A 26,910-nucleotide genomic window follows, 5' to 3' on the forward strand; every position below is an offset into this window, starting at 1 on the left:
ATAAAAAACCAATAATTCTGCTTAAAAAAATATATATAATTAGACTCAAAATAGACAATACATACAAATATTTAATTTAACTAATTCAATATGAAGATCTTAGAGGAAAGTCAGTTATCAATGCTCAGATGTTTTTATATAAATAAAAATTTCTAAAGAATATATATAATATTTGTTAATCCTGGAATATGAAATGAATGTGTGAGTGTGTGGGGGCACACATGAAACTAGTAGTCAAAGAATAATAATAGAAGAACTTACAAAAAAAAAAGTTATTGAAAGATTTGAAAACCCAATAAAAACTAGTTGAATAAAATATGAAATTCAAAATTGTTTTTTGCTTTTTTTAATGCAGCAGATTAATGGACAAACACCAGAATTTTACCTGTAATTAATGTTGCGCTTTGTATCTAAATTCCATTTCTCAATAGCTTCAACCATTTGTTTGAGGACTTCGTCACGTTTTACTGCAGTTATATTATGTGTTATCCAAGGTTCTGGTCCATCTGATGCAATATGGGAAAGAATTCCAGCAGCATTGTAGCTGACTTCAATACCATCACTCTTGCTATTTAGCAATTGACTGAAAAATTAAAACAAAATCATTTTAAATGTACAAATTATTTTTTAACACCAAATTTGCTTTCTTCTATATTTATTAAAATCTTTCATTATTTAAAAATATTTTAAAATTTCAACAAAAACAAGAAATATGATATCTATATTTCATATATATTGATAATATAGTATTAAAGCTTACAAACACAAAAACAATATTGGATTTCGGGAAATTATTTAATTTTTTATAAAAAAATCAATTTCCAATTCACTAGGGGGGAAAAATGCTTGGATTCACCAACCTGAAAACTAATAAATATTCATCTTTCATCAAATGGCATCTAAGTTCCTTAACTTCAGCTACATTGCCCTAAAAATAGCATAAATTGTTGTTGTTATATTATATTATATTATATATATATATATATATATATATATATATATATATATATATATATACACACAGAGAGAGAGAGAGAGAGAGAAAATGATAAACAAGCAGTGCAAAAAATATAGTTCAAATACACCAGATGACTGCTACCTAAACTAACTCTTTTCTTTGTGATTTACCTTTCTTTATTTCCTTTATATGTATTTGTAAAAATTAGCACTTACATTTAATTTTATTATCATTTAAAATTTGTTTTTGGTTATTTCTGTTTTATGTCACTTTTTCCATCTGTATAGGGCAGCAAGCATTTAACAACTTTATTAGTTAACAGAATTAAAGGGGGAAAAAGGGCAAAAATAGAAATATTGTGTAGATTTTTTTAAATCCAACATAAGTAAAGAAATAACACTTTTTCAATTAGCTTAAAAAATAAAGCAGATTTTACTCTGAAATTTGTATAGAGTGCAATAACATTCTTGTAAATATGTTAATACCATATTTTTGCCACAAATTCTGCAAAAAAAATGCCCTAATTTGAAGAAGAATTTTTAAAAATATTAGCTTTTGTCCAAACATAGCCAATATACAAAAATAAAACTAGCCAAAAAGTAAACTTTCAAAGAACTTATTATTAAAAAAAAAAGCCCAAAGAATTGAAATAGTTAAAATGTATTTAACAATGATGCAAAATAATAATAATAAAAATAAATAAATAAGCAAAAATTAAAAAAAACTGGATGTTTCTATAAAATTTTTTAACTTTTGATGACTTTTAACTATTTTTTATTTATAAAACTTTTAAGTCAAGAACTCACAGCAGAACAAAATATTTATTGTAATACTGTGTCATTTTGCATAGCTGAATTATATATAGCAAAGAACCAAAACTTCATAAAATAGGAATTATTACTTTACTGTATAATTCTACCCAGTTAACACATTTGACAGAGTTGGTGACCACATTTATCCTCCTCCCCATAATATCCCAATTTTGTTAAAATAGATACATTAGCTAATGCAATACATATATACTTATAATATAAAATAGAGTACAATTTTTTATCTGAACTATTTAGTACAACTTATGCTGATTTATCAAAAATTTATTTATTGAAATTTATTTTTTATTTATTAAATTTATTGATTTGCGATTTAAGAAATGTAAATACAATTACAGGGTGGCCAGCATTTCTGCTGTTTGAATTTCCCTAACTTTTCCAGGTTTTTAAAGAAATGTTCCTGGCCTTCTTCGGATGTTTCTAATATCTTCAGAACGATGTTGCTTTACTTTATTCTTTTTAATTATTGCACAATATTTACTTAACTGTATTTGAAAAATGGTTCTATGTTCTTAACTAAAATCAATGTAAAATAAAATGTAATGTTCAGAAAATAAAAAAAGGAAAAAAAAAAAAAAAAAAAACATTTTCACTTGTTGAAAAACTTTCTTTTGTTTTTGCAAATATATTAACCTACGTTACAAGAAACATGCTCATTTAGACCTAGATTGATTTTTAGCTAACCAGTCACATCTCGGGACCGTTTCTCAAATTTACTCATAAAAAATTTCAGTACAAAAATATATGCATATTGGCAGAGTGCTTCAGAATGAAATGATTTGTGTCCTTCCAGTGGGTTTTTCTCAATCTACACTGTTTACCAACATACAAATTAAAATAGAACAATCACTTTATGAAAAAAAAAAAAAAAGAAGAAGAATTTACAAATATAAAATTAAATATCTACATTTAAATAAGAAAAATTCTTCAGTGATATAAAAATTTAATTGACTTTTAAACCATTAACCATCATTAAAAAAAAAAAAAAAAAAAACTGAAAGCTGGCTGAATGCTTAATACGTAAAATAGAGTAATGGGGGGGGGGAAATGAAAAATTGGACCTAATCAATTTTTTTCTCTATTATATAAAAGGAAAAGAGTTTTAGAGATATAAATTTTAAAAAATATAGCAGGAGTGAATTTGGCAAATTTTTGTGACAAAAAGTTTCATATATCATTAAAATATATAAAAAAAATACTGGCCCTTTATCATTTTGAAAAATTTTTTGAGAAAATTACAAGAGAAATGTGTACTTATAATGTGTCCAACAAATAAATTTCTTATGTTTAATATTATTTTAATATTGAAGAGCGTTTTCTTAAATGTATGGGAAATTTTAAATTAAGTTAAAAAAAAGTTTAACTTAATAGAAAAAAGTTAAAAGAATATTAGCAATAGCTAACTTAAAAGAAAAAAGTTAAAAGAATATTAGCAATAGCATCCATAATATCCGCCCGTATGAAGAATTTAATAAATATGCATTCATAACCTTTAAAAAAAAAAAAAATGTTTTAAGGAAATATTACTAATAACATCTGATACTTCATGATCCAACTAAAACGATCTCCGAAATGAAGGAAAAAAATAATTATTATAAAATTCTTATTTAATTAAAATAAATTGTTAGGGAATTATAATTAATGGGTCAATATTTTACATTCAGTTTTGAATATTAATACCCAAAATTCATATTTTCGCTCTCATAATAATACATAGTATGATCAAAGAATGGAGGAGGAGGAGGAATAGCTCCATATATATCTTTTTAAATAAGCTATATTAAGAGCTAAAACCTATATTAAAACTAAAATCATAACAGTAACAAAAGCTGGGCTTTAGTAAGGCTATTTTTCCCCATAGTATGCAAAACCATTTTTGCTAATAATGTCGATAACTCAACATTTTGTAAATTCAAACTTTCAGCGTAAATATTATATATTTAACCATATATGCAATAAATTAAATATGGTAGTTAATCTTTCTTTTCTATAGTATGTTTTAGACTATAAGTAAAAGTTTTATTTTCATTAATTGCCAATGATGTTTCATTCTACTTATGAAAAAATACCAACAAATTATCATGTTCGATAAAAATTAATGATTTATAAAAAAAATTCCAGTTTTATATTAAATTTCCCTGACTTGTCCTGACATCCTGGAGTTTCCCGGTTTTCTCAGTTTCTCGGTCAGCTAGCCAGCTGAATTAAAAAATTAATTTAGCAAAATCTGTGTTTTTTATAAATTTATTCAAACAGAATTAGAAGTCAAATTTCTATACAGTAAATTTTTTTTAAAAAAATGCAATTTGAAAACAGATAGCAGCATATTCCAACTTACCAAGAGTCCCATCATATTTCTGAGAAGTTCGGGTTTTTGTGGAAATGCCTAAGCAAAATATTAACTTTTAAACATATAATTAAAAAGACAATCATGCAGCAGAAATTTACTTAAAAAATACAAGAAAATAAACTGAATACAAATAATTTTAAAGGACACTTTTATCAGTGTTATAAAAAATTATTATTTCTATTACTTCCTATCTTTTGGTCTTTATAATTCCTTATTACAAATACATAAAAAGTTTGATTTTTTTTTTTTTCAAATTCATTGCTAGATGAAAATAATTATGAAATAAAAATTAATTAACTGAAAATTAAACTCCTAAAATATTTTAATACAATATGGTCACTTGGAACACAAACTTTCAAAACTCTAAAGTGTTGGGAGTAAAAATTAGATTTAGAAATTCAACTTTTACAAACAAAAAATAAATAAGAAAAAATGAAGCATATTAAAAACTTTTACCTCTAAACAGCCTAAAAATAAATCCATTCCCTTTCCTTCCAGAAACCTTGCACAATTAATAGGGGTTTCATCTAAAAATGAATAGAAAATTTTATTAATACAGCCTAAAAATAAATCCATTCCCCTTTCCTTCCAGAAACCTTGCATAATTAATAGGGGTTTCATCTAAAAATAAATAGAAAATTTTATTAATATAGTAGAGCTGATAGTAAATAATTGTTCTAATCAATTCTTTAACCGTTGCTAACTACCTAGAAAAAGATGTAAGTTATCTAAAAGAATTTGTTTAAGATAACTAAAATTCAAAAATATTAATGATAACAAATTTAAAAGTGAGAAAATCAACAAATACCATCGATGACTTCCTTCATATCATAAGGCATGGCTTCACAGGCCAACAGAGAAAAAATATTGGTAAAAGACAATGATGATTATTGCACCAATCATCACTAAGTCTTTTTTTTTTTTTTTTTTTTTTTCCTTTTTAAGTTTTTATTTAAAAAAGGATTTTCTTTTTCATTAGTTATTTTTAATTTTTTTTTATAAAAACATAACCCTTTAGATGCAGATTTAGACTAATTTTGATCACCAAAGAAAATAGACATAAAAATCAAGAATGGCAAATAAAAAAAAAATAGTTTTTCTGGTTACCAAATATTATAAATTATTTATTTCTATCCCACATCTTGAATGTATGTGAATATATTTAATGATTAATATGAAGTTGGGCAGGATAATTTCAAACGGCAAAAATTTAAACAGCACATACTTCCATTGTGGTTATTTCTATTATTAAAAAATATTCCAAACCAGTGCTGCTTTATTTAACCATCTCTATATACACAGTTCAGCCAAATTAATATAGACACCTACCAAGATAAAGAATAGCCATCTTTCACAGTATGAGCACTTAGAAAATTAGCAAGATAAATTGAAAAGGTTCTGAAAAAAACTAACATAGATATGGAACTATACTCTGTTTCACACTAACTTGACAGTATTGTAAAAGGTAGAAAATGTGAAGCTCCGCGTAGGGAAAGAGTTCCCCATCAATTCCGACTTTAAAATAGTTAAAATGCGCAGAAATATATCAAATAATATCATAAATTACAGAAATCCTTTTTTTTATCAGTATGTATTTAAAATTATTCTCAAGTTAGAAGTGCTTATCTGGTAAGTATTTTGTAAATAAAGCGAAAGAATAAAGCTAAAAGATTGACATAATGAATTCCACTTTGGCTAGAACCGGTCTTCAAGGTCAAATATTTGGCGCTTTTCTTTTACGTCTTCGCCAACCCAGCTTCATTCAGTTCGCAACCGTTATAATCTTTTGTACTTTTTTACTCTCGCTTTTTTACCAGCTGATATTTTTGATACTATTAATCACATTAGTAGTTATTAGTTTTGATTGTTGAATATTTATTGGATTCGTTATTTTTATTCACTTCTAAAATGTCTGAAAAAGAGAAAGTGTTATCACCGACTACACTGTGCACACCTTCAAGACGAGTGAAACCAACGAAAAGTGCAGCATGCAGAAACATATTAAATGTTTATTCTCGACTCCGAGAAAACCCTCAAGATTCTATCAATCAAATCGTCGATAAAGTTTCGCACCTTACAGGTGTTTCGCAATGAACAGTTTTCCTTTTGAAAAAAGAAATAAAGGCATCTAGTTCTTTAAGTACTCCTGGAAAGAAATGATCAGGCTCAGCAGGTAAACATTCAGGTCTTGTAAAATATGATGATTTTACATTATCCTGTATTTGACGAAAAATCCATGCATATTTTCGTAGAAATGAGATCCCAACATTAAATAAAGTTTTAAAAGATGTGAACGATTATACAGATATCTTTCTGAAAAACATTAGCCGAACTACGCTTTACCGAATATTGAAAGATGTAGGGTTTTCTTTTGAGAAACGATGAAACGGAATGAAATAACATTAATGTTTTATTAAAATAATGTATCGATAATAATGAAAATAAGGAAACAATTAATTCTCCGATAAAGTGATAATATAATAAAGTAAATAAATATTTACTATTTGGCGAAAAATTTGCGAGATAAAGTTTCGCCAGCGATCTGCATTTCTAGTAACTTTGTACTTTAAAGTAACCCAGTTCCCCTGACAGCGACTGTGATTCGGCATGTCTAGAATATACACTACTGCCAAGTTAGGGTGAAACAGAGTATAGCCAATTTCAGTTTCAAGGCAGAATATGCTAAATCAATGCCGTGAGCAACCAGACCAAAGTGGTCTTATAGATACCCAATTGGGTTTAAATCTGCAGAGTATGGGAGCAAAGGGAGAATTTATCTTGGTGTTCATTGAACTTCAGAAATTAATAAGTTAGGTATATGATCATTGTCAGGTATATCACCTTACATATTGAGTACTAAACACAAGTTCAGAAAGCAAAAGTTTGAATTGTTCAACTTGGGATAACCATTTTATATTACATTAATCATTAAATAGAAGGATAAGTTAAATAATTTCTATAAAATTAAATCATGCTTCAAGTTTATTATTTTGTTTAAGAATATGTATTTATACTGCACAATACGGATTTTATCTTTCTAGCAATTTCCGTCCATAATATATATATATATATATACAAAAATATTAGAATCAAGTTAATAGGAAAAACAAAAATCAAAGAAAAATTAAACCAAAAAAATTATTAAAAAATATTAAAAAAGAATCCGGCCTGAAGACTTTTTCAAGGGTCACCCTCAGGCAGGGATTCAAATAAAGGGATTTTTTCTGTGAGGACATACAGACATTAAGTCTAATAATGATTCCTCGTGACCCGAAAAACCCCCGAAATTATGCTCAAGAGATATACCATTTTAACAGAAAGGAAATACTAAATAACAAATTAGAAAAAAAACCACAAAGTAAAAATACAATAAAAACAAAAACAGCATTAAAATTAAAATTAAAAACGAAAAGCCAGAACATACCATCCAACAGTGAAGTAAACTTTAAACAATCGATTGTGATTTCCTGTTTTTGAAAGTTAACGGTAAATTATGTAAACAGAGGTAGGCACCCAGCGCCATCTATTGAGTGATCCAATATGCAAGTAAATTTCTATTTTTATTTAAGCCAAAAGATTAATCCCAAACCATACCTTGTTTAATTAAAAAATTGACATTACAGTAATTTCTAGGAAAATCATTTTTAATTACATTTTTAAGGAGGTTATTTGATGCTTCAATATAAGAATTTTTATTATTGCAAACCCTTTTGATCCTGTTAACTTGTGAGAAAATTAGATTTTTGAAAATTTTAGAGTTTAGATTGGAATGGTAGTTACATAGTTTTGTTATTTTAAAGTTGAAATCATCCCTTTTATCGTATATACCAACTATTGTTTTATCATTAGCAATTTCGATTTTTAAATCCAGAAAGGTAGCCTCAAGTTGATTTATATTTGTATCTTTTAGAATTAAATCTTTTGGATAGCAATTAGTAATAATATTAGTATTGTCGAAGTTAATCAAAAGTAGGTCATCAATATATCTCCACCCGTTTATTAAATTATATTTAATTATTTTTTTCTCATAGTAATGCAGGAAAATATTAGCTAAAGCACTTGAGAAAGCTGCCCCCATTGGAATGCCCTTGACTTGTTTATAAAAATTAATACCATTAAACACGTAATTTTCAGTAATATTAAAATTACATAACTCAAGCCAGTTATTTTTAGGAATGATATTTTCATTTAAATATTCGTCATATATAAAAGTGCAGACCTTTATTAATTTTTCATGAGGTAGATTAGTGTATAAATTTTCGAAATCAAAAGTATTAAGTTTATTAATGTTGTTATCTTTAAGAAAATCCAATACTTCTTTGTTACTAGAAATAATAAAGTTGTCTTCATTTTTTATTTTGTCCAGGATAATTTTTAAGTATTTAAAGAAATGTTTACCCGTATAGTAATTATAACTACCAGTGCTACAGGTTACGAATCTGAATTTTAATGGATTTTTATGAAATTTAACTGTTGGGAATAAATAAGGATAGTTAAGAGAGCAAGTCTTAGTTTTGGTTTTTTTTGCGAAAGCTAGCATTCTTTTATCTAATTCCTTTTTCCCGGTGTTCTTTAACATATAAGTTGCATTAGAGTTATATTCATTAATTAAAAGTTCTTTATAATAATATTTACAAATTAAACAGAAATTATTTGCTGATTTATCTATTACTGTAATAACAAATTTTTCTTTTAAATTTTTTATTTCATTTTTTAATGTTTTACTAAAATAAATCCCACGTTCTTTAGATCTGTCAAAATCAGTATTCAATTTTATTTTAATTTCCTTTAAAATTCTTACTTTCCATTCCCCGAAACCTTCCGCAGGCCAGTGGTATTTTCTAGATAATTTGGCAATAAAAAAATCCAAATCATTACCAATAGAAATCAAAATTTTGTTATGGTTTATTTTTTCTCTTAATCTAAATTTTGTTCCTCTTCCCATCAAATCTCTTAAAGAGTTGGATTCAATAATTTTTAAATTACCTGTAATAATATGACCTTTATCAATATCTATAAAATCTTTATATTTTTCCTTGTTACAGTAACAATCTGTTTTATTTATTTTATTTAAATTTTTGCTATAGTAATTATAATTACAAATTTTTTTCTTTAAAGTTGAAGTGTAACTAAACGCTACTGATACATTAGTTTTTTCTGCAAGAGGAAAAAATATATTATTATTATGTATAATTTTGGGTAATTTTAGATATTCGAAGTAAATATCCAAGAATTTAATCACACAGTATTCTTTGTAAACATTATTTTTATTATTAAAAAGTAAATCGTTTTTTCCAATGTTAAGTTTACATTTAATAAGATCTAGAATAATACATTTAGTGTACGAATTTTTAAACTCTAATTCCCCGAATTTATTATTTAAAAACCATTTCATTTTATTATTTCTAAGACCAAAAATGTATTTCCTAATTCTGTGAATGTTTTCACTATTGTGTTCCAGATTACAGTAATTTTGAAATTCCTCAAATATAATTTGAAAATTGCCTCCTTTCCCTTTACCTCTTTTAAATCTTTTAGAAAAGTTATCTTTATTTAGAAAATTTTTAAAAATGTTAAATTTGTTATAAATGCAATTATTGTTTAAATCTGCATAACCTTCCCCATTTAATTTACTATTGAGACCATAAGGAAATAAAGTTTTCAGGTTGCAAATATAAATGTTTTCCAGATCTAATCTTTTGTTTAATTCGTTAATATTGTCTTCTAGAATGTAGATATTAATATTGTTAAAGTTATGTTTTTGAAAATGCTCCAGTTCGAAGTCAGTGGTCCTATTTTTTATGAAGTTTTTTATATCGGATCTGTGATTGTTAATTCTTAAATTAAGCTCGGTGCTAGTTTGGCCAATATATTTTAAATTACATTCTGAACAATTAAGGAGATAAATCAAATTTTTGTTTTTACAGAATGTTTGTAATTTTGAGTTTTCATTTTTGATCTGTTCTTTATCTGCCAAAGGACATGTCCTACACTTTCCGTTTCCACAAATTTTATATTTTTTTGTATTTTTAAGATCTTTTAAACAAAACAATTGTGTCAGTAATTTTTTCTCCGTGAATGCTCCTGACACAAAGCTATCCACAGTGCCCCTTGGTAGAGTGCGCGACGGGCCATGCGCTATGATAAATTCGTTATTAACTTTTTGCATAGTTTAATTTATTTATTAAAATGAAAATATATCTCCTAAACGCCAAAAACAAGGAATTCTCGAAAAAGTAAAATCAGGAAAAATGATCTGAAAATTCTTAAATTTTTTAGGCAATACACCAAAAAACCTATTGAACCCCCCACCACCACCAAAAAAAACTATTAAACATATTTTATTTAAAAATTTTGCAGTTCGTGGAACAGCGCACCTGCAGCTAAATTCCAACCAAATGCAAGAACGAGTAACCAATCTAAAGTAAGAAAAAGTTTGAAAACGAAACTAAAATGAAAACGAAACAAAACAGTTTCGAAATCGCAACTAAAATTTATTACCTATTTAAACTAAAACCAAAAAGGAACTTCATAGTATTTAGATAGTATATATATATATATATATATATATATATATATATATATATATATATATATATATATATATATATATATATATATATATATATAGTCTTTTTATTTTTGATTTCCTTTTTATGTAATGCAATTTTAAAATGTATAGTATATAAACTTTTCTAAAGTACTGGAATGTATTAACAAATCAGATAGTTTCAATGAGAGTGGATATTGCTATAAACACAGTTTGAGTACAGATTTGAAAGGAATGGATGTTTTCTAGACAAGATAGTTGAGAATCAACTGTACAAGAATATTTCATGATTTCTGATAAATAATACCTGAAAATTGTTCTTCAAACATTTTAATAACAAGGAGATTATGTCCAAGTACTATAACGAAAATGAACACATGTGGCAAAACTAGACAAAAGACATAAAATTATAAAACATGCTGAGAATCTATTAATTCTGTAACTTCGGATAAAAATTATATACAGGAAATCATCAACTTTCCACCTACACTTTTATATTTAATGCATAGAATAGAGATTATATTTTTCTTTCCATGTATTATATATCTCTGCTAAAATTGATATGCACTAGTCCAAAAATGTAATACATTTTTTTTTTTTTTTTTTTTACATATGTGATTTGCTTTTTTTAGAAAATTATTTAGTTAGGAAAAAATCAAACAATGTGTTAAATGATAGTTTAAGACAATGAAATCTCAAAATGAAATGTCACATACCAGTAACATTCCACATTGTACTCCACGCTGTTTCCATAACTTCATCACATACACTTCGTTGCAAACGCTTTTCAATCACTTGCAACATAATCTAATGCAAAGGCAATCATAATTAACTATATTAAAATCTCTTTATTAAAATTATATGTATTAATACAAATTTTAGTACAAAATTGAACATGAAATTTAGACAAGATTTAATATATTTTGCTTCCAATTCATTGGCAAATATTGCTATCTAAATGGATATGATTATAACATTAGTATAATCAATCTTTCAGAAACTATTACACTGTCATCAACAGTCTTTAAAAAGAAAGAGAGGGAGAGAAATTATTGGAATAAATTAAGTTTTTAGTTTTAGGCAAAAGTTTGCAATATTTTCAAGAATTTATAGTATAAGTTCCATACTAATTTAAATATATTAATAAAAATTTTTGAAAAATAGTTTCATTTAGAAAAGCCAATTTAATGGTGAATTTCAAACTTACTGTAATTGCTCCCCGATCACCAACTAGCTTTTTTTCAATTCCATCAACTTGACATGCTAGACTGTTCAATAAATAAACCCCAATCCGTTGGACAAATTCATCTTGATCATCTTGAGCCACAATGAGCAGAAGTAAGATTGCCAAGCGTTCATAATCAAAGAACTATATAAAGAAAAGAAAAGCCATAAAAAATAAGGATTGCAAATTTGATTCCAAGAATGATCTAAAAGGTTAGAAGAAAAAAAAAATATGTTTGATTCTTTTTTTTTTTTTTTTTTCCTTTTTTTTTTTTTACAAAAATACATTTAGTTTACGTCTATGTATATATAGATATAAGGGGGGGAGTGAATTAATGAATCAGAGTTTTTATTAATTGAAGATTTCACATGTTTTTGTCAACTCATTCTTAAGATGCCCTTTATTGGTTGAAAATACTAATACAGATTTTTTAAGTGATAATTTAGCACATGATTTTAATAAGTTAATCATAATTCATTGAGTCATTAGAAATTGAATTTCTATTTCAAGAATTATTTATTAATTTTTCTTTTTGATTTTACTTTGGTATAATAGATTAATAATATTATCAACCAAAATTTATATATATATAAGAGAAGTGCATAGATTACTTGAAATCAAATTTAAAATTAATTTTAAATGGTAATTATATCTTCAGTATTAATGAAAATACTACAGAAATCCAAAGTTTGCCTTGAGATAACAAGGCATTTGATATTATAATAAAATGAGAGAATATCATGCAAGACAGAACAGCATTATAAAATGCACGTAAAAAATGCAAATAGTGTAAAATAAAATGTTGAGTTACAATTAAAACTAGTTTGGCCTACAGATGTAATAATTTTTAAATATAAAAAAACTAAATAATAATTATATATAGGGAAATGCATAAAAAAGGAACATTCCTACAATATTGACAATTAATATTTTATGAATATGCAAAAAGCATTAAAAAATTGTGAGATTACTAGTTTAAATTTTTTTAAAGCAAAAACCCATAATTACATGAATTTTACTGAGTACATTTTTTAAACAAATGAAAAAAATTCAAAGCTTTGAAGACTTTACTTACAACATCATCAGGTATTTTAAAATGAATTAATGTCAAACATCCATTTCTCAGCATCTGCCAATGATATAAAAGTGGTTAGTTCAACATGCAAAAATATTCTGTCAAACAAATTTATTAAATATAAGAATACAATTAAAAGTCCAGGTTGCAACTAGGTTTTACAAGAAAATTTTTATGAAAAAGAAACTAATTTAAATAAAAACCATTAAATTTGAAGGTAAAAAGTTTAGTTTTGAAGAGCGAGTTTAATGAAGAGTGACAAAAAAAAAGCATAATTAAACGATGAACTCTACCTGTCTCCCTCCATCTCCTCAAAAAGCAAGTTGCATATAAAAATATAAACCGCCTTAAAAAGAAATCTATACCAATAATAAAGATGAATGTGTATATTTTGGCACTATACAAGCCAGACCATCTGATCTGCAGCTACCAAATTTGGGCACATTTATCTTCGAGGATAGGAATGTGCACCTCAGAGCAATTTTGAAATCTTAATTAAAAATTAAGCTGAATGTTGGTGTTTTTCTGTAATAAATTCAAAATAATATTAATGTAAAAAAATAAATTACATCCAATAAACTGCATTCTTGTTATGAAATTCAAACTGTTTTATTGTTTCATCAGCTATTTATATATGCATGATTTTCGTTCATTATTGAAAACAAAAGAAGACATCTGCTTAATTTCTGTGAAATTTACAAGATTAATAAAAAAGTAAAATTACAATACCACAAAATCTAGAAAATTGATGAACCAGATATTTATGTTTTTAATAATGAATGATGTCATGGAACTGGTTTCCATTAGAAAGATTCATACATACAAATAATAGAACTAATTAAGGCAATTAAAATAATAAGACTTAAATATCTGATAATATGACAGAATTATGATATTATACTATCTACACAATTAAAATAAACTTAAATATAATCAATATTAGTGGCAAACCAGCTAGTTACAAAGGCAACTAGTATAGAATAGATAATAAGAAAGAACTGAATTTTCAATATTTTTGTTTCACTTCAAATCTTCCAAAGTATACGAATTGTACAACAATTTGATAATTATAATACATTTAAAGCATTATTTGATTTTTAAGACTGAAAAAATTAGAAACAATAAAATAATAAAGATCTACCAATAAGAATTTTGCAACCATTTTTTTTAATATTTACATTTGATAAAAGCAATTAGATATTTCCAGAGCATAGGTGTAGTCCCTAAAATTATTTAAATCACATGTAATTAATGGCTATAAAAGAATTTCTCTAAAGAACAGGAAATCTCTAGTAAATTTCAAAATGTTATGTTACTTGCAGAGAAAGCACCTGCATTCAACAATATATATTTTTTCATAATTATGCATAAAATATCCTTAAAGTTATTTCATATATTATAATTTGAAATTTACCATATGCAAGCATTCAAAGAAAACATTTAAGCAGCAGAGAAAATTTGTTAAAATACATATTTATTAAACATATATGGATAATTGAATATAAAAGAGAAATTATTAAAAAGCAACGGGTTAAGATGTAAGATACTTACAGTAACATCTGAATAATGCAAAAACATAGCATCAATCAATAATTTTATGATTTTCCTGTAAAAGAAAAATAATGAATTCATTAAAAAAAAATTCAAGAAATATTCGAGTCTATCTATTTTTTTAAGTTAAAAAAATTTAAACAACTTCTCCTTTATCAAAAATCCTTAAAAAAATTTTTACACTATAAAAATGAAGTAAGACATACTATCTGAATATTCTCAGAAGATTTGATAGTAACATTATTTAATAATAAAATTAATATGACTAAAAACTAATACAAACCTTCTCATTTTTATATTAAACAACTCCTTGTGCTCCCCTTTCACAATATAAAAAAGAGATGCACTAGATAGAGAGAAAAAAATAATTACTTATTCAAATTAAAATAAAAAGTCCTTATAATATATTAAATAATCATATTAATTTCTAAAATTTAATTTTTATTCATGTTGTCTCAATAACTTTTGAAAATATATAAATATATTTATCATTCCTTTATTTAAAAATTTCAATAACACTAAAATGTTAGAAAATTTTTGTATATTACCAAAACCTTAACCATTTTAGTGTGCATAATATATTTGTACTGCATGAGTATCAATATCAATTATAAAGTTAATCATTTGAATTATACATTTATTTTCCCTCTGAGCACTGCTCACGCAGAAATTTAATTTTCTCAATTTTAAGAGGAGAGAATGTTATAAGCTTTCTTTCAATATATAAAATTTTTTATAGTATGCATCAATTTTCAATAATTTCTAGAGAGTGCAGTTTGGCGTTGTCGGTTGGGGAAGCAAATTTGTGAAGGCCTAGATTCGATCTCTTCACAGTTTCAGTGCAGGAATTTTTGCATACGACCAAAATCTCATCTTTCACAATTTTGGCAAGCAAAATATATTTATATGGAATGAGTTTCAGTGTCAAGAATACTATGAATGTTTTTCAGTTTCTAAACATGTTTAATCAACTAGCTCCAAAACAGTCATCTAAAATAAAATAAAACCGGCAGACAGGGTTTATTTGAATGTCCAAAAAAGAGGAGAAAATATGGAGGAAAAAAAGGAAGAATCAATATTAGAAATTTTCACAGGCTAAAGCCTGAAAAGTATATTCATTTTAGAAAGTCATTTCCTCATCAATACGTATTTTTCTTGAAAATATTTTCTCTTAGCCAGTAACCCTAAATAAGACCATCATAATGATATCTGCTCAATTATCAAATACCATCTCTACTACTAAAAGGGTGTGCATTTATTGGTACTTTATAGAGCAAACTGTTGAACCTAGAGCTTCGGAAGTTGGCATAAACATACATTGGGTGGTGGAAATGAGCAAATTGAAACTATTTCTTTCTTTCTCTCTTTTTGAAATTTTATTTGATTGAAAATTAAGACCGAGACTAAATTCCAAAAATATTATTGGACATCAATGGTTTTTATCCATTATAAAAAAAATCAAAATATAATTATTTTTATTATACCAATTTAATAATAATGCAACTTTCCCCCTTTATATTGTAGCAAATTTTAAAAAAATATTTTTAATGTGATTTACAACATTGCTATTTAAGATAACAATAAACTTCACACCTTTTCCACAGTTTTATAAAAAAATGTAAGCATAATTAAAATTTTAAAAAAATGTCACTATTTAAAAATTAATTTTAAAATTTAAACACGGTTAAATTTTTATCATTTCCTTTTGCACATTATATCTATGGGATGGACAACACTACAGAATTACATATTTGTCAAATTGCGCTCAAGTGATACCCATAAAATATACTTAAGGTTTCAAAAATGGTTCAGATTCCATCTTTGCCATAATTAGATTCTGTATTTTTCTGGAGAAAATTAAATTATGTGAAATATTTAACTGAAATCAGACAACCAGTATACCTAACAAATTTCCTGGTCATCAAGAACGGCTGATAAACAATAAAAATATTTTTTAAATACTTCACACAATTCTCTAAACTTGCCACACTCTCTATATAGAGAAAAAATTGATGAAAAAAATCTAGTAAAAACCTACCATAAAAAATATATATAACATTTAAAATTAAATTGACGATACTTAGTATTAAAAATGGGAAAAATTAAATAGAGCACCTAAAACTAAATTCATGATGCTTAGTAATAAATTTTAAAAACATGAACTTTTGCCTGTATATTTATTTCTGGCAGATCTGTGAACAAAATAAATTGCTTCAGTATTTATTTATTAATTATCAAATGCTAATTTCAAATTAAAATATGTAAAAATATATCATATATTGATTTAAGCATTAAAAACATATTTTACAAAATGCATAAAGAATTTAATAAGAGTCAGTAATCAGTTCTTAGTATAATTTGCACTTGAGATATTGAAAAGTAAGGTAAACATAACTAGATTTTTAATTTATCTTTGGTTGAAATACTGCCTTCTGATTGGAACACAAGTGTTATATGCCCAATATATATAAAAAGATGATACAATGGTTTGTTCTAATTATAGAGGAATCAGTTTTGTTAAGTACCACTTACAAAATTTTGTCTAATATCTTATACAAAAGGCTTACATAATATATAGACCCTCAAATTGGAAGTTATCAATATGATTTTCACAAAAGAAAATCTACTAAAGATCAGATTTTTGCACTTAGGCAAATTCTGGAAAAGACCAGAGAATTTGGTATTTTACTACACATCTTTTTATAGATTTCAAGGAAGCTTTTGATAGTATTAATAGAAATCGCTTGTATGAAACTCTGGTTGAATTTCAAATACTGCCTCAACTAAATAGACTTGTAATTGCAATTATGTCCAATACCACTTGCTGGGTCAAATTCTTAGAATCTTTATTAGTGTCAATAATGGAGTCAAGCTGGGTGATTCTTTATCTCCTTAACGTTGCTTTAGAGAAAGTCATAAGAGATTTAGGAATTGAAATCTGTGGCAATATATTCTGAAAATCAACACAAATTTTGACCTATTCAGATGATATTGACATCATTTCAAGAACTGTTTACACATTAAAAGATGCTTTTCCTTCTTTAGAACATGCTGCTAATAGCATGGGACTTATCATAAACAGCGAAAAGACCAAATATATGCCTGTGCTAAGTAATCTCCCATGAGTCCCATCTGGAAATAGGATCTCACAAATTTCAGGTTTGCTTAAGTTTTACTTATCTTGGTTCTAAAGTTACTGACAACAATAACATAGGAGATTTATCTAATGAATGCAAATAAAACCTTTTATGGACAAAAATGATTTTTTAAAATCCTCATACTATCAAGTAATACAAAATTTTTACAGTATAAAACCTTAATTAGATCAATACTTACCTATGGCTTAGAGACCTGGACTCTGATCAAAGCTGGAGAAAATAAAATACCAATTTTCCAAAGAAAAATTCTGTGAGCCATTCTTAATGGAATAGAAATCAACAATGTTTGGAGAAGGAGATATAACTTTGAGCTATATAAAATCTATACAGAGCCAGATATTATAAAGTTCATAAAAATAAATCGGATGAACTGGGCGGCTCATATGTTTAGAATGAATGATGATTCCATATTTTAAAAAAAATTCTTTTACATAAACATTTAACAAATAGGAAAAAGGGTAAACCCAAACTGAGATGGATGGAGTTAGTGGAGACAGACTTCCTGACTATCCGGGAAAGAAACTCGTGCACAAGCGTCAAAAATAGAATGTGGTGGAACAGAATTCAGAGGAAGTCACTTGCCCACCCTGGGCTGTCTAGCCAAATATGATGATGAAAGCTTTGGTAATTTGAACAATACAGCTATGCTGTAGCAATCAAAAAATTACATATAAAGTCTTCAATTTCTGATACAGCTTGAAAGTTCCAACATAACTAAATGAAATTATTCTCTTCTATAATAAAATGCCTTGAAACAAAAGTCGAATGATTAAAAAAAAAATTTCCATTTTGCATAAAAGAAAAAAAATTATGTAAGAAAAAAAAAACCCAAATATATATAAAGATTATATTTAGTGAAATAACACTTGCTGCAATAGATAGCTTATTATATTAAGCTAACAACAAATTATAAAAACAGAAATGAATTATAAATTGAATTATAATATTTTTTCAAAAATATTACTATAATTGAAAATAGGAGAAAAAAAAAAACTGGAATACCCAGAAGAAACTATGTTTTAAAATTATTATTTTTTAAAATTTCAAAATGCAATACCTGCCCGATACTTGAATATGTTTAACTCTTAAATGCAACCTCATAGCTTCCATCACCACATCAAGAGCCAGCTTGGTGTTGTTACAAGTAGAGAACCGAAATATTTGAAATAAATCATTTAACACTTTTTGTATCATTGGCTCACGGGCATAATACGCTTGTCCAGCAGTCAAAATTTGCTCTTCTGAAGCATCACCAGCTATCTAAAATATAAATATTTCAAACATATAATTCTTCAGAAAAGAATTTATAATCATTAAAAATACTTTATCTGAAATAAAGTCACTTTGCTTACATCGTTTATCTAATACTTAACATTTAATATTATTTCCCTCCCCCATACTACTATTCCAAATTTTAGAGAAAGACAGAAAGTGTGCTCTTCTTTTACTTTAAATGAAATTCAATTTCAAAAGCAAAAATATTATACTTCCTAAGTTATGAACCTTGGGCATAAGTAAGGTTATGTCCATTAATTTTGAAAACATGGAGAGAGCATGCTTCTTATATACGAATTATTGTATTCTTGAAATTGAGCACTCAGGCCCAGATGAAACCTATTTCAAAAAGGACTTTTATAAAAAATGTCTGAACAACCCTGAAATTTATTTAATAATTCATCATTACAAATAAAATATCTCTACAGAACAAGCTATCAAATAACACATATCACATCAAGTAACATTTCCATTACATCATTTAAAAAATGTTTAGATGAATTAAATTAAATCTTTTATCAAGTATTTAAAATCAATAATCATCTTTTTTATTTTTTTAATTATTCCTAATAAAAAACACTTGATTGTCACTTGATATATGATATACAATTCATAAGCATAAAAATCAAAATTTTAGTATAATGGAATATAATCTTTTCTACAGCATCTTAATACGGTCACACTATATTCTGAACAATTCGCTCAAATAACAGCTGCATCCACTTATTGAGATAGCAAATATCTTGATTTACATGAATGAACTTTCAAAATGAATATCTTCCCAAAAAATTTAAATCTCTTTAAAAAAATATTTCTCTAACATTTTTTTAGATAATTTAAGTTTTCTTAACATAAAAATAATATAAAAACAAAATCTGCTAAAAAAAAGTAATTATAGAAAAAATCAAATGAAGATCACTGATCATAAGAAGGAGAAATAGGTCACAATCTACAACATCCAATTTATTTTAATGAAAACACTAGATTTCCGAAAAGACCATTGTGAATGGCGAGTTGTGATGAGAGAATGGATATGCATTAAAAACACATCCTCTCCTTTGAAAAATTTAAAACAATGCTGAATGAAAGTAACTGTTGATGTTTTATTCAATCAGGCAATTTTGATTGATTTCTGTAACAAAACTGCATTTCATATTCATGTTAACATTTTTTTTAATTTTGAGAAACTTTTTGTAATAAGAAGCAAACAGTTGTAATAAATGAGATTGTAAATTGTTAGATACTTATAATCATATTTACTTACAATATAAGTAACAATTTAAAAGTTAGGGAGAGTAAAATTTATTTTCAAGGAAATACATTTTGCTTTTATTTTGCTTGTAATATTACTATATAATAGTCATAAATAATCCTGAACATATTAAGATAATTTATGTGTTCAAGATGACACATTACATTTTAATGTCATAGTGTCCAATGATATTTATCAAGTATAATAGAATAATAACATATAGCCATTATAAATGCATAAAAAATTTACATTGAAAACTTATTCTCATAAATAAAAACCATTTAAACATAAATTAATGACTTTAATTCAATACATTAATAGTTGAAACTAAGATATATATAAAAAAACGACTGAAAAAATTAAACCTACCCTCTTTGCTGGAATATGATGACGATAACAGGCATCAAAAGCACAATTCAGTAAACCTAAGAACTCCAAAGGTCTATTAACACGACTAGCTAACCCAGGAATATCTGTTAAACTATCATCATACAACCTACAATCAGAAATCAAATCTTATACTCATGTTAATGATACAGATTTACAGAATAAAAATCACTATAAGCTGAAATTTCAAATATTTAGGTTGAAAATGCATTCTAAAAGAAAATACTTTGTATAATAATGAAAGTATTTATAGTTACAACTTAACTGTTAGCTTGTATAACACTAAACATTTTATGTGATATATGCTAAGAAATTTTTCCAAAATTTTTTAATACAGTCATTTTATTTTAGTTATGCAAAAATAAAGATCTTTCAAAAGCTGAAGAATTATAAAAAAATGATAAAGTACAAAAAAAAAAAAAAAGACAAAGTATCTCTTTTTGATATATATATATATATATATATATATATATATATATATATATATATATATATATATATACTGTTTTCATTTTTTTAACAGAAAAAAACTGAAAAATATCTTTTTGATAAAAGAAAACATACCAGATTTCATTTCAATAGAAGAAACCTCTAACAAATAAAGATAAAGGTGACTGCTTAAAACCAGCTTGTTATAAATTTTCTAATGTTCACACGTTCTACAAATAGATATTGAAACTATTAATTTATTACATAAATAAATGAAGAACCCAGTTGAGGAATATTTTTAGTTTTAAAGCTAATAAAATATAAATCCAGAAGTCAAAAAGTTCCCATGTATATTATAAAATTAAAACTCTCATGTATACAACCATAAAACGGTTTAAAAGTCATACCCTTGAAATAATTTAGAATATAATAATTTATCTGAAATAATCACAAGTATATAAAAAAAACTGATGCTGAAATTAATCTTATATGCTAAAGTATTTAAGAATGTTTTCCTGTCACCAGTTTAAAATTCATTCATTCCTTTTTATATTTTAAAAAATGCAGATATCAGTTATAATAAATTTATATTAAGCAAAAAGCTATTTAAGTTTAAATATATATATATATATATACACTTATAGAATGTATTTACATATTTGAGAAGAATTTTTAAAAAGTAATTGCTTTCATACCCTGTTTCTAATGTATACCTATCTTGCGTTCTACCTCCTGCAAGATTTGTTCCAGATATATCAAGAGATACTAAATTTTCTAAGCTTTTTACTATGCGTTTTAAAGTCGCATTTGGACTGTCATACATTATTACATGATCAGCTGTATTAGATATATCCAAGTGCCTGCAAAAAAAAAAAAAATATATATATATATATATATATATATTATAGTAAGAACAAAAAAAATTATGAAAATTATTTATTGAAAAAGTAATTTACACATTAAATTAACATTCAAAATAATTAAATAAAAGAATAATAATACCCTGAAAATAAAAATGCCCTATAGTTAATGTAGTAAGCAGTGATCATTTACTATATACCATTTAATATAAACATATGATAATAAACTTTAATTAATACAATCACTACATTAATAGCAAACTTTAATTAATTGCTACATTAATAGCAAACTTTAATTAATTGCTACATTAATAGCAAACTTTTTTTTTTTTATCAATTTTACCATTTTAACAACTTTTCATACACACATAAAAAACTTAAGTATTAAATACAAATATGTATTGTAAAGTATATATAACATGAAGTTCCTATTCATATTATATTTTCTGTAATACACAAAAATTGCAGGAAATAAAAATAATGGATCACATAATATATGACCTACTTTCAAAACTGTTTCAGTATTTAACCTTATTATATATTAAGAAATTGGATTTTATTCTTATGTACTAAAACATTAACAATAGGGTTTTAAAATATTATCTCCAATAGAATAACTATTATTTGTAAATAGACAGTTTTAAGTTTAAAAAGTACCATAATTTTGTATTCAATTTTATTTTAAAATATAATGAAACCAAATGTGCATAGAGAAATTACAAAACAAAATTATGAAACTTTGATAAAAGAAATTATTTATTGTAGGAAAATTCTGACAATCACAGATACAAATCAATATAAACAGGCAATAATGCAACTACTTTCTAAATCAATAAATGCCCTCTTAAAACTAAATAACAAAACAAAAAAAATGCCAAACATTTTTTTAAAAATATTAATTAAGAAATTTTAAAAGATTCTCTTGATGAAATTTGGGAAAAATCACACAATTTAGATTTTTTATAAAAGAATTAAATAAAGTATACAAAATTGAGAATTGTTAATTTTCATTAAGTATATTACCTATTGAAGTGGTTTTATATACTGTCAGATTAAGTTCATTAAATTTAATTATGTTTATACTGGAAATTTTTTCTTCATGGTGAGTACAAAGTCTTTCTTTGATTACAAAGTACTGCTATCAAATAATTATTCATGATAATAATATAAGATGAATATTGTTAGAAATCTCGGAACAGCTGATGTACAGTCATTTTCGCGAAAAAATAGTTTATCGACAAATTTTGGCCGAATGTAGTAAGAAAGGCAGCAATAGCATTTCTAATCATAACCCCAAACAAAGCACCACTGAAAAATTGCTGACCTCGCAAGGTGGCAAATGACTGTATATCAAAACTTAGCCAAGATCTCTATTCTAAATGATGTTTTCGTATAAAGTCAAATAGCTACAACTAATTTATAAATATATGCAATGAATCAAAGTTAAATTTTAAATAAAAAGAGATTAATACAAGAAGAAATGCAATTTGTGTTTTTATGGCATTAAATTAGTCATTTCTATTCAATGTGAATTTAATTATTGTTATAGAATTAATCCTCAGGATATCAAAGCCATAAAGCAGTACTATCAAAAGTCAGTACCATTCACAAGATACCATAAGACTAGAGTAACTCAAGAAAATGTGAATCTCATCTGCCTTTCACTTCACAGTTCTTTTAATATCAACAATTAAGCATACAACATTTTTAAATTCCACAGATAACAGAGGCCAAAATCTTTCTCAACAGGCGTAAGTTACCTGTCTATAAAGAGCAAATTCTTTAAACCTTATAACTAAACAATTACCTCAGACATGCCGAAATTAAAATTAAAATCTTAACAAAATGAATCAATGTTTCCCTAAATCATGCTTGTTATACAGATGGTTTTATTACAAATAAATTATGATATTTAATAATTACAAAAATAAATATGTTTATATTTTTACTCGATAAATTTCTGTAACCACTAAAAGCTTTTGTTCTCACCATGTATATTCATTCTGGACAATTATAATCTAAAGTACATACCTTAATGTTTTTATCTCGCATATTGCATGGAACAAGTCCCGAATATTTGGAACGTCACACAAAATCAATGAAATTAGGTTCTTTGACATAATAATAGCATTCATTTCATTTGCATTAAGTTCACACTTGGAAAGATCAAGATAGGTAAGGTATTGAGCACTTTTCATTAATGACATAAAACACAAATTCTGTTCTGATTTTGGTACATCATGGATTACCACCTTCCTCAATAATGGCAACTGTAAATAAGTTGGAGTTTGAGGTTCAGAATGTATGAGAACATTATCTTCTACATTACCATATAATAAACCCATACAATGGTGTAATAAGTGATCATCTTGTATCTCAGATGTTTTGGAAGTACGCTCTTCAAAAATATGAGAACTGGAGCCAATGATCAAAGACTGCAAGCCATCCCATAATTTGGCTATTGAATCCAATGCTGCTTGAGTTAACTGCTTACATCCAGATATATCAAGTTCAGTTATTTTATGATTGGCTAAAATTTCTAGAGTTTTATCAGTCACGCGAGAATTGCTCAAGTCTACTTGCCGAAGTCGAGTTCTGTTAGTATCTTTAAATAATTTGATTAAAGACTCAAAATCCCCCTCTTTTAACTCAATTTTGCAAACAGCCAGCATTCGCTCACATATCTCCTCAGGTAAAGATAAGCCTTCTCGTAACTCATAGCCACCTTCTCTTGGATTATATTGGCAAAAGGCACGTGGATTCTTAACACAAAACCTGATGGCAATGTCCAGAAGAGAATCTGCACTATTTTCAACCCACACAGTAGGAAATTCTGCCATGATAGGAATTTTAAGTTCTTCCAAAGGCAAGAGTCTTTTCAAAAAACACAATTTTGCAGAAGACCATTCATTTTATCTGAAAACAAATGCCAAATCATTATTTACAATATAAATATATCACACACATTCAAAAAATAGTCACTCTATATCTAATAAATGAGTGGAAACTACAATTCTACATTTTTTTTTTTTTTTCATTCTGTGCTAAATTTTTCACATAACAAATATAAAAATTATTTTAAAACTTTTTCAATAACTTCTTAATATAGGCAATATGATTATTTAAATTTTTTTTAATTCAGGCTCTTTTAACATGAAATTCAGTGATAATTTCATAATTCATTAAATATTAAAATTAGAACCAAAAGTCAAAATAATTGGGAAAAAAACATTTTCTGAACATTTTTCTAAAAATCAAAAGTATTAATTCAATATGACAGAATAACATTTTAAGTAACAAGCATTTACTTCTAGTATCCAATTAAATTTGACCTAAAAACTTTCAGTCTTGAACAAAAAATTAAAAAAGTAAAGACACTTTTTGATAAACAAGATGTTCATTCCAATTATGGAATAATTGCTTATTTCTAAACAACAAAAAATTGACATATACTCTAAGTAGGAAAATTCTTTTAAAGGAAAAAAACAATAACAAATATTTTATGTTGTTTGTGTCAATAAAAGTTCTGGGGGGAAAAAAATGCAAAATCTAAATTCTATATAGTGTTCTGATCCAATTAGTCACATTTAATAAAATCTTGAAACTTGAATTTTATTATTTTAGCCCATTTCATAGCCAGTTAAATGATTATCGCAAGGAAGCAGTACCTGTTTGATAGATCCTTCTCAAGTGATCTTTGAAATAGTCAAAATGGCCTAAAATAATGAAATTCAAAACTTTATGATTCTGCTAGCTTCGGTAGCACAATTTTTTTAAATTAAAATGTCTGTTTACTAAAATTGTGTTATTAATTATAACTAATAGGGCCAGTTGACTATATAAATTTAGATTTTGCAATTTTTTTAACAATGCATTTATTGACTTAAATGATGTGGAAAAGATCTCTGTTACTTCACTTAAAGTATTTTCCCAACTGGAAGTACATGATGACTTTGAAAGTTAAGAAATTAATGGCTGATTCATAATTAGAATTGACCCTAGTAGCTATCAAGAAAATATCCAAACTATACAATTTGAAAAAAAAAATCTATGAAAATATATACAAAATTATGAAAAAAAATTCACATCAGAAAGGATTTTTAAAAGACTGATATAGTAAATATTGTAGAGTAGTTGCGTTTAGCAACTAGTTAGTTCTATTGGTTTCTGTTTGATTTTAATTAAATCTTTTATGATAAAATTGATATTTATGGTTCCATCAACTATAAACTACTTTTAAACTCCAAACTGACACAAACAATAACTTTTTATGTAACAATGTTATAATTCCTTACACCTGTTTGCCTCCTTGCCCACACAAGCCCTCTTTGTTAAGAGGTTAGATAGAAATATCAAAATGAAAATTGTAATTGTCTGATTTATCTAATATGCTGTATCAGTCTATCCTGAAAGATGCTGTAGCTTCACTTTTTTTTATTTCACATGCATTGCTGATTGTAACAAATTGCTGTTCTGCAATTTATGTACATATGAGCATACTACCTAGATTTAAACATGCGGATTGAATATTAAAGAAAAGCAAATACAATCATTCAGCATACAAAGTTATGTTCAAATATGCTAGTATACTTAATATCTTATAGGCTATGTTTATAGACTACAAAAAAAATAAAATGAAATGATTTTTTTTAAAGCAAAAACTGGTTATGACATTAGCAAAAAATAAAAACAAGATCTTGATTCCTTGAATGTTACCAAGAAAATAAAAAAATTATATATTTGGTATTTAAAATATATAATATATTTGAAATAATAAGATATTTGATGAAACAAGGAATTGGATGAAACAGTATCATGGCAACAATGAAAACATACATAAATTAAACATTTTTTTTAAATTTTCAATTTATTAAAATCAGAAAAAGTTGTAACAAAATAAAACTTCTATCATTAAAGATGCAACTGTTTAAATTTGAAAACAGTATAAAAAAAATCATAGCAATTATATTTTAGAAAGTAATCACAAAATAGTAAAAAACTAGTTTAATT

The 26,910-nt window shown here is 25.7% G+C and overlaps 1 protein-coding gene across 2 annotated transcripts in view; it reads right to left on the minus strand.

Annotated features, from left to right (window-relative positions):
- The window catches only part of LOC129975666 (protein zer-1 homolog), a 34,913-nt gene that overhangs the window by 3,836 nt on the left and 4,167 nt on the right, over nucleotides 1-26,910 (minus strand). For both annotated transcript variants that reach the window (XM_056088778.1, XM_056088779.1), the window contains exons 2-14: nucleotides 23,932-24,816; nucleotides 21,736-21,900; nucleotides 20,594-20,720; nucleotides 18,755-18,957; nucleotides 14,823-14,885; nucleotides 14,540-14,594; nucleotides 12,989-13,042; nucleotides 11,896-12,057; nucleotides 11,405-11,495; nucleotides 4,595-4,665; nucleotides 4,127-4,174; nucleotides 861-928; nucleotides 386-583 (exon numbers count right to left, since the gene is read on the minus strand). In XM_056088778.1, coding sequence (XP_055944753.1) covers nucleotides 386-583; nucleotides 861-928; nucleotides 4,127-4,174; nucleotides 4,595-4,665; nucleotides 11,405-11,495; nucleotides 11,896-12,057; nucleotides 12,989-13,042; nucleotides 14,540-14,594; nucleotides 14,823-14,885; nucleotides 18,755-18,957; nucleotides 20,594-20,720; nucleotides 21,736-21,900; nucleotides 23,932-24,740 — 2,114 coding nt within the window. In that variant the 5' untranslated portion in view covers nucleotides 24,741-24,816. The remainder of the gene's footprint in view (nucleotides 1-385; nucleotides 584-860; nucleotides 929-4,126; nucleotides 4,175-4,594; nucleotides 4,666-11,404; nucleotides 11,496-11,895; nucleotides 12,058-12,988; nucleotides 13,043-14,539; nucleotides 14,595-14,822; nucleotides 14,886-18,754; nucleotides 18,958-20,593; nucleotides 20,721-21,735; nucleotides 21,901-23,931; nucleotides 24,817-26,910) is intronic.

Source organism: Argiope bruennichi, chromosome 7, assembly GCF_947563725.1.
Source record: "Argiope bruennichi chromosome 7, qqArgBrue1.1, whole genome shotgun sequence".
Classification (NCBI taxonomy): Eukaryota; Metazoa; Arthropoda; class Arachnida; order Araneae; family Araneidae; genus Argiope; species Argiope bruennichi.